Source organism: Ruditapes philippinarum, unplaced genomic scaffold, assembly GCF_026571515.1.
Source record: "Ruditapes philippinarum isolate M1 unplaced genomic scaffold, ASM2657151v2 ctg12004_1_1_1_1, whole genome shotgun sequence".
Classification (NCBI taxonomy): Eukaryota; Metazoa; Mollusca; class Bivalvia; order Venerida; family Veneridae; genus Ruditapes; species Ruditapes philippinarum.
In genome coordinates, this window is record NW_026856601.1 from 40,550 (window position 1) to 50,155 (window position 9,606).

The 9,606-nt window shown below is 30.6% G+C and overlaps 1 protein-coding gene across 2 annotated transcripts; it reads left to right on the top strand.

Annotated features, from left to right (window-relative positions):
• The first annotated feature begins 143 nt into the window (after window positions 1-143).
• Window positions 144-9,172, top strand: LOC132747097 (uncharacterized). 2 transcript variants are annotated; one of them, XM_060736409.1, is made up of 7 exons: window positions 144-306; window positions 802-1,107; window positions 2,745-3,026; window positions 3,907-4,011; window positions 4,801-4,843; window positions 5,484-5,664; window positions 8,966-9,172. In XM_060736409.1, exons 1-7 carry the CDS (start codon window positions 171-173, stop codon window positions 9,155-9,157), a joined length of 1,245 nt encoding a protein of 414 aa, XP_060592392.1. In that variant the 5' UTR covers window positions 144-170; the 3' UTR covers window positions 9,158-9,172. The 2 variants fall into 2 exon arrangements, with proteins under 2 accessions (XP_060592392.1, XP_060592393.1); XM_060736410.1 differs by lacking the exon at window positions 3,907-4,011.
• The last annotated feature ends 434 nt before the right edge of the window (window positions 9,173-9,606 follow it).

Consider the following 9,606-nt stretch of genomic DNA (forward strand, 5'->3'; position numbering starts at 1 on the left):
CCTGATGTTTTTGAATTTTCAGACCAAATGAAAAATTTCAGAAGGGGGTCCCGTTTCTATAACGTGGTTTGTGCAGCTCACGCCTTCACGGCGGGTTTTTCCTAAATATTTCTGGTTAAGGTTCGTCATCGACGATAACAAGTACTGCATCTATTTTCAAACCCACCACTATGGTATACGGTAATAATATCACACTAACCATGTTTAAAAGGGAATGGAACGGAGTGAACATCTTCTGTTGTCGTCATAATAAATGGTACAGTACGCCTAGAAAATGCTCCGAACCAAAAAAAGTTAACTTCTTGTGTAAGTGTTTTCAAACTTAATTTTGTATTCATTAATTACATGTGACAATAACACGATTTTTAAAATTTTATTGCAAGGATTAGCACAAAATCTCCTCGCTGATTACACTGTTTGGACAACAGTCAAATATATTTACTTTTCTGACAAAAAAAGCAAACTGGAACAATGCTTGGGAATATAATAATTGTCCTCTTAAAATAATAATAAAAAACAACCACGTAAAACATACAATATTTTTACATCGACTTATATTTGCAAAACCAGTAAGAAGGCATAATTCAACAACAAAGTACGCGGTATTGATTGACAATTATCTGTTTTACATGAAAACCCGTATACTGAGACACTCTAAATAACCATTAGAATAAATTATAGTTGAATTTAGCAGAGGAAAAGGACAATAATTCTTACCTAAGTATATTGAAATGAATTAATTGATTTCATTAATCAAGTCAAACAATTCATTTATGATATATTTCCAATATGATTTTTCAGTTCCTCCATCTGACATCAAACTTGAAATAAAATATGACTCTGTAGATCCACTTCGTATGTATGCTGCATGTACCCTGAACAATTCCAATCCGGCTTGCAGGGCTAATTTTAGGGCAGCAAGCGAAGTCATTGGTTTAGAAAGGAACTCAAGTAACACGAGTCTCCCACGTGGTGCGTGGAAAACAAAGTATGTCGTTCGCTTGAATGTCAGTAAAGAAGACGATGGTAAAGATGTAACATGTGCTGCCGAATGTGCAGACTTCCAAGACCTGGAACTCAGAGATACAAAAACAATAAAAGTCCCATGTAAGCTGATTATTATTAATACAGAAGTTACGCATCTTATTTGATGGTCACTTATATAGTTTCAATTGAAAAAATAATTTCAGTTCATAAATATCAAATGATGGAATTGAAGTTGTAGGTTTTTAATGTTTACAAATGTTCATATACATTTGTAATTGTATATCTGCGCATGATGCTGCTGTTTGTTTCTCTGTAATATTTTAAGCATTATCTACGTTGGTCTTTATAATAATGATTTCTTGAACCTTGTTTATCAAGATTAAAAATGGCAACTTAGGTGAGATCATGCACATTGTTTTTTTTTGTTTCAAGTAAACATCATGATTACCTTTTACATTATCAAACAACTTAGACAATTTAAAATAGTTAAAGATATTTATAAAATAAAAAAAAAATAGTCAACCAATTCTAAAAACGAAGATTTGAAGGGGAATTTCCAGAAATTAAAGTTATTTAATAATAATAAATTTAAACAATAATATGATAGATACAATTGTAGTGTTTTGATTTGGATATTTCCATTTGTTGATTAAATTCGCAAACACTTTCATTAAAGTTCTTTATTCTTAATAATATATTATACATGATAGATAGACAGACATTTATGTCAATCAGATAAGGCTTATACGCCCAGGACGACATGTTCTCAGCGTACACATGCAAAAATACAAAACAATATTATATAGAGCATAGAGATTGATATATCCTAATACATGCCTTTATGAAATTTACGTTATTAGAACTATTTTTTTCTTTTTTCTTTGTATTAAAAAACGAGCAGCCTTCTACTTATTAAGGACATTTATATCACAGGAACTTGAAATTCTATCAAATAACCAATATTAATTATAATATCCAAATATACCCCCTATATTCTGTTTTTTTTATAGTATGTAGGGGTATATTTCGCATATTATCGTTAATAGTGATAGAATTTCAAGTTCCTGTGTTTATATACATGTAGTTATTTGCTGTCCTCAAATAGGCAAGCATTAAGTTTCATATTTATTCAAAATAACAATTAAAAGCTGTACGCCTCCAAGTGAGCCAAACAATTTCAGGAATATCAAACTAAAGAAAAATATCCTACGGTTTCAAGAAAAAAGTAACAAGATCCAGAATCCAAGTAATTTACATGTTGTTTACAACTGACAGTTGAGTTTGCAGAATTAAATACCATATTGAACGCAGTAAGGGTTATTTTTGCATAGTTTGACCTGTTTCCTGGTAATAAACAAGGATTGCAAGTGCCGTTTGTAGTACGAAAATTACTTTTTGTTTAGCCACATTGTTTTACATTGAAATACATGTTCATTTTTTTCATATGAAAATTAGCATGAATCTTGAATATTTAACTGTAATCACTGTAAAATCTTATTATTCACTGCAGTGACAGACTATATACATTGTTATTCAATAAGATAAGCACATAAGTTTTTGTGACACTGTGAACCTTTCTTAATACAAATCATCAGATAATAAAGTTCAATGTGTCTAGAACTATATAATTTTTCTGACCCTGAGCGGGTACATGTGACATGTGTGGCGAAATGAGTTTCCGCCTCTAATAAACAACCATTGATAACGGATCTTATCTATTGGCAACATGATTATATTTAATAAGACTTAAATTCCAGACCACCCCGTCATAAAGTTCAACATTTCTGGACCAATGTTAAGTATTACTAAAGGAGAAAGAGCACAAGTTAAATGTATAGCTGATAGCTTCCCCGCTTCTAATATATCTTGGATTGAGAAGACAGATAAGGGAGTCAAAGCCAAGAAGCAATGTGATAACAAACAGGAATGTGTGTTAGACGTAAATGCAGATGTCATCTCTAGGCAACACTTTGTGTGTGCGATACGCTATTTGCAATTCAACGATAATAAAACTTTGATTATTAACATCCACGAACCTGGTAAGAAAGATCTTGTACATTCTTTTCTTCTTTTTTTCTTTTAAACTTACATCAGATCAGGATGAAAATACAATGTTGTTAGAAGGCAATCCTAAGTTTTGTAATTTAATTTGCTATGGTAACGATGATGTGTTATGTTGCTTTTGCGCATTTAGTCTTTGATCATTTCTAAATGTCTCGTGTTTTTTTCTCTTAGTAAAACATTAATCTGGAACTACGAGTGTATTCTGGCACATTGCTACAATATCTGCCGATGAAATGAATTTGAAAACGGTGCAATAAGAAATAAATATATTCACCCAGTCCACTGTTTTCGCTTGTTAGAAAGGAGATATTGAATGAATGTAGATTTAATACTGATATTATGCGAGCCTCAAGCGAGCGTGAGACTGTTCAATGAATGTAGTATTGAATCTACGCGAATATAATATTCTATTCATCACATGTTCAAAATAAGATCGGTTTACAGTTAAAAAGAATATTTTTTCATTGATACGTGTAATGCTTACATGCTTTAACGCTATGTTTGTATACGTAAATGACGTCACGTCAAAGTGTTATTACACTAGCTAAGTGTAATATCTTGTTAATTAAATTGGTTTTCGACAACCATGCGCCTTGGTTTACCTATTAAACAGTGTTTCTATGAATTAAGACAAACCGTATTAAATTGATTTCAGTTAATAAACAAGTCAAAATGAAGATCTCACCATTAATTTAGTCATATAAACTGCGCTCATTAAGTAATATAAACTGCGCTCAATTAGTCATATAAACTGCGCTCAATAGTCATATAAACTGCGCTCATTTAAATGACATATATGTGAATATTATTTGACTTAACTGAGTGCCATTAAACATTTATTTCACAAAATTTCAGACAGTGTTATAAATGTGATACTTATTGCCGGAATATGCTCAGCGCTTCTGGTAATAGTTGTCATAGTTGTCTTAATCATCAGAGACAAACGGAACAATGATCAAGGTAATCTATACATATTAGTTGATGTAACAAATAAAAACATTAATTGTTGGAACAACTCCCTATAACACTTTGATTTTTTAAATGCACAAAAAAGTCCATTAAAGTAATATATGGTCAAAAATGGAAACCTTAAAAGAACGTCCAAAACGGCACAATCGAAATGTAGCAGTGTTGGTTTGGTTGTGCCTGTTCCACGGACACTTATGTGACATTCAAAATTGCGAAATTTGAATAAAAAAGCATCCACATATGTGTTCATTTTGCGGTTATTATGATAAATTTAGTGTTACGTGCTATTCCATGTAAAGCTGCATATGATTCCCAAGTAAAAAAAAACGAGAATAGAATCAGAGGAACTTAATAAATTTGAATTGGGAAAGGGTATATATGCATGTATTTTATTCTAAGCTTAATGAGGATCTATCCGCCCTTTCAGGCACTGGGAGTACGGACTCATCACAAGTAAACAATTTAATGGTTGAGTACAACGCATTTAAATACATGTACAATGACATAAGTCCTTGCATTACATCAATATTGATTCAGAAGTACGTCCTATCTGTTACACCGATGTTACGAGGCCTGGACCATGACATGCACTTTCCAGTATCGTCCATAAACAGGCTCAATCAAACCGAGCCTGCAATGTTTTCAATTTTGCGTTTTAGGTGTTTTGTATGGATCCATTTTTCTCTTTTTTATGCTTTCACATTACTATCACTGACACTTTAAACATTGAAGAAAGTATAATCATCGATTGTTTATTCATAAGATTAAAATTTTTTTCAGCGAAACATGAAACAGTTCTTGAAAGAAACAGTCTTCCTTTGCGGTTTGTTTATATCATATACTATTTACCAATATTATACTTTGACCATTGACATTCAATTAAAATATTTCCATTCACCTCATATCCAAAAGCAGTTAATATTCAGCAAAAAGTAAATATCGAAATCATTACAAGTTTAAAGATAACTCCTTTATGCAAAAATCGTTTTACAAATAAACTAAATTTGTATTTTATTACGGCATTAAGATTCTTGTTTTGTTAATAATAATGGCAATAAAATAAATAAACAAATAAATTAAGCAAGTATTTCAAATTGTATTTTTATACTTAGCAATAAGGCAAATAGGTAAGTATTTCAACCTGAATGTTTATAATAAGTAATCAATCAAGTTGTTAAGGCTGCATTTTAACACATAGCATTAGGTAATTATTTCAGATTGCAATTCAACACTTAGCAATTAGATAAGAAAGCAAATTAAGCAAATTTTACAGGCTCTATCTAAACCCTTAGCAATTGGTCAAGCATTTCAGCCTATATTTCAATACTTAGCAATGTTACAAGTATGTAAGCCTGTATTACAATCAGACAAGATTTTCCGACCTTTTTTGCTAATACTAAGAAAAGGAATGAAATAAAATGAACAAAACGGCATATATATTATCATTAAATTTGAAAATTCAGAGAAAATGAATATAATGAAACAAGAAACGATGTTGTCGATGCAGACGATCAGATGGAAGTTGCATATTCCCAACAAATAAAGAAGCAAAACGTTGCCACAGTGTGTGAGGATACATATGCTGAAGTAGATAAAACAAGAAATAAAGAACAACCAGCTACATGTTCAGCCACCGAGAGTCAGGTATACATTATATGTTTCACGTTAAAACCATTAGTGCAAGAAAGTTGTGTATAATCGTAAAGTTTCAGGCATCAGTTTATGTGTGCAAACATAATGTAAATAAACATAAAGTAAGAGGCGGCATTTATACATGTTTGGGATGCATTAATATATAATTAACCACAACTACTGGACAAGTAAATAAACCAAATATGGCTAAAATATTTAACTGAATGTCTCGTTACAGTTACACTTTCTTCAGATAATAATATCGGGGCGTCCGTGGCCGAGTGGTTAAGGTCGTTGACTTTAAACCACTTGCCCCTCACCGCTGTGGGTTCGAATCCCGACAGGGACTTTGGATTCTTTCATGTGAGGAAGCTATCCAGCTAGCTTACGGAACGTCGGTGGTTCTACTAAGGTGCCCGTTCGTGCCTGAAATAATGCACGGAAGGGCACCTGAGGTCTTCCTCCACCAGTAAAGCTGGAACGTCGCGATATGACCTATAATGTGTCGATGTGACGTAAAACCCAAAAACAAACAAACAAAAGATAATAATATCAAAATATCTACAAAAGATATTGTCTAGTGAATACACTTGTCACAACCAAATTTCTTGGTGCCTGTTTTGAGATTGATAGATCTAGTTCCGTGAAGCATTTTTCATTACATAAACATTACAATCTGAGTCTCTATCAATCTGCGATAAAAGCTTTTAACAATTCCATATCTTTACTCTACACTCGAATTGAAAATCTTTTTAAAAGGATCAAAATGTCTGCAAGGATTATAATTTCACCATTTTTATTTTAATCTTTTAAAAAATGTTTTCTAAAAAAATTGGATGACTTCTTCTCATATCATTTTCCTTGTGTACTTATAGTTTAAGCTTTTTACAAATGCTTTAATAAACATGTTATATTTACATATAACTTTTACATTTTTCTAGATTATGGTTTTAAATTGCCTTTTAATAAATTTCCTTCTTCATTTAACATTCCTTAAATACAATATTAGATGAACGTCAGAAAATAAAGTTTGACTTACTACTTATTTGATAACTCTCATTTAAATTTATCAATATACTTATTGCAAAAAGCAACAAAAGAAAAAGATAGATCAAGCTTAGAGTATCTTTTTAAATTTATAACTGTTACAGAACACAAGCAATGAAAGCTATGAAACATTTAAATAAAGCCATTGATAGGACATAAAAGGCCTTTTTCAGTTAAAGTTTGCTTCCATTAATGGATAAGCACGGAAGTGTCTGTGCATTATTAATGTTCTTGATCGTAAAAAATTAATACGTCATATTTAATTAAGAGTGGATTTTTATATTAATACAGAAACATAACATATATTATATTCAACATAAAATTGTTTTCATACAATTTATAGTCAGATATTTCAGATACTGTGTGGTGTAAAGAGTTATAAGTTACAGTTAGTTACCAAACAATGGTTTCGACATATCTAACAGAGTTTGCATATGTAAGAAATAAATGTTCTTGAACACAGTAGAGAGATATTTGTTTACGTTGTATTAAATAATTATCCACCAATTAAACAGCAATTATTAATATTTCTAGTGTGACATAACCGTTATATTTTCTAAGCATTTGTTGTCGTAGTTTTCTCCCTTTTATCAGTCTGCATATGGAAAAAGAAGTTGTATGGATACTAAAAGGCTAAAATGTAAAGTTTTGTCATTTATTTAAATGCATAATACAGATAACTTGCTAGATTATTAAATGTTTTGATATTTGTGCTTGCCATCAGTGTTTCGAATTTCTGCCGTGAAGACAATCTACAAAAATGTGGTTTAATGCTACCTTCTATGTAAGTTATAATATTTTGGGTATATTAATAAAAATGATATTCTGTTTCTACTTAATGTAATGGACAATTTCAACATTTTCTGTTTTCTCTTGGAATATTATCGTGCCTTTCTTTTTCTATCTCCATATTGTGAGCTGATAGTGTAAATTTGGTTAAAGTAATCCTATGGTAACGCTTATATAATTTTCACACTGAAATTCTTGTTTAAAATGACTCTTAGACGAAAGTTTGTAGATTTATATATGTTTGAATACCAAATTTGTTTATAAATATCTACAATTCTCAGTTTGATGACACATACATTAATATCAAAATTATCTGGTTGTAGCCAGACGTTAGGCATTCCTATTTGGTTCCGTATATTTTTTATTTGATTCATTTCTCGTATGATAACTCATCATCTGCATTTCCTTTAGGCATGTTGTACATTTTTAAATAATTGAGTTATTAGGTGACTTAAACATTATGATTTGGCGGTGTACTGCCATTGGATATATCCCTATTTCTCCATATAACGGATGCAAAGGATCTTTCGATGAAATTTACAAGCACAAGTTCAATATTTTTACAATCATAATATCCAAACACTTCTCCGCTATAATTTAAGATGGATCCTACTAATGTATCAAATAGTTTACATTTATCACGAATCTTTAAATCTAGTTGGTGAAATACTGTCAAAAGGTTATGCATAGAAAATAATAGAAACAATAAGTTTATTATGTAGATGTTATTCTTTTCTAAATAAGTTTTACCAATTAATTCAATTAAGGTGACAATATACCAATCCAAATATAAATGGTGAGTGCAAAGGTAAAAGTTGAAATAACTTGTGATTTTTGTAAAATTGTGTTCAATTTATATTTTACTATGTTAAGATTATCAATAAAATCCATGTAACCCACGAAAATATCTTTAAAACTTGAGAAGTGTATCGGTAGAGTTCAATTTTTTTAAAAAAGGAGAGTCTTTTTATATTTTAGGTAGTCTATATTTTATCCTTAACATTTTTCATTATCAATTTGTGGTCAATCACCATTATTATACTAGTCAATCTCTTGAAATATGTATTACTTAATTAACTCAACTTGACAGCGTAAAAATGAGCTATGACACTTTAAATGAATTGTATGATAAATCGATAATTCAATTTCGTTCATGTTTATATTTGAAGAATCTACTGTCAAAATTGATTGTTTAATATTTCTTTGAGAAAGTAATAAGATAGTCCATTTTAGATTTTAATGACCTTTTAATACTGTTTATCCTTTATTAGCAACATTGTTTCTAAACACATGTTTTTAACAAAAATTTTATTTGCAAATATTCATAGATAACGTGTGAATTTTAAAGAAAATCATTCCAAATTATCGGTGGTTATTTTATGTTTTTTAAAAAATAATTTATAGTTTTCATGATAACTGAGAAAATCAATCAATTAGTTGTTCTGATTATTGAATTTCGTTTCATTAAATTTTTCAGCGCACTGAAGATGGACAGCTTATGTATGTTGACCTGGAGTTCAATGCAGATAGAAAGATGCCAAAAGAAGCTGTCGTCAAGCGGCGTGATTCACCTACTGAATACGTTGGTATAGATTTCGCAAAGACTGCAGCTTATGTTGCTGAAGAGAATGACACGACAGAAATGGACAGTATCTATGTAAATCAGTAAATTAAAAAAAGAAAACCCACAAAATCATCATTGATTAAAGAACGGCATATATTCATGGAATCTATGTGAGTTATAAATTGCAGACAGAAAAGATATATATGAAAAGATGTAACAGACATCTGGAAAAAGGCACGCATAGAATAACCGAATAATCATATTTGTGTGAATTTTGTATTATTGTTATTACTGGAATCACAGACATCTTGGTCCAGGCACGAGACATTATACGCACCAAGAAATATAAAACCTGAAAAGGTTAGGGTCTTTTGTTGCAAATATTGGCCATCAGTGTTTAGCAACAAGCATTTGCAAAATTTCATGTGACCTGCTTATAATAAAAAGCAAAACAGGTAAAAGGTAGGGTTTGTGAAATAAACGTTTTCATGAAGTATACAGTTTGATGACTCACACATCTTAAAATAGCTGTGACTGTTTTATCTTCATCGAAA

Excerpts from the sequence above, each read along its gene's own strand:
- LOC132747097 (XM_060736409.1), top strand. The coding sequence starts at position 171 with ATGGTATACGGTAATAATATCACACTAACCATGTTTAAAAGGGAATGG. Across the intron at positions 1,108-2,744 it reads AAAAACAATAAAAGTCCCAT|ACCACCCCGTCATAAAGTTC; the intron begins GTAAGCTGATTA and ends CTTAAATTCCAG. Across the intron at positions 4,844-5,483 it reads AGAAACAGTCTTCCTTTGCG|AGAAAATGAATATAATGAAA; the intron begins GTTTGTTTATAT and ends TTGAAAATTCAG.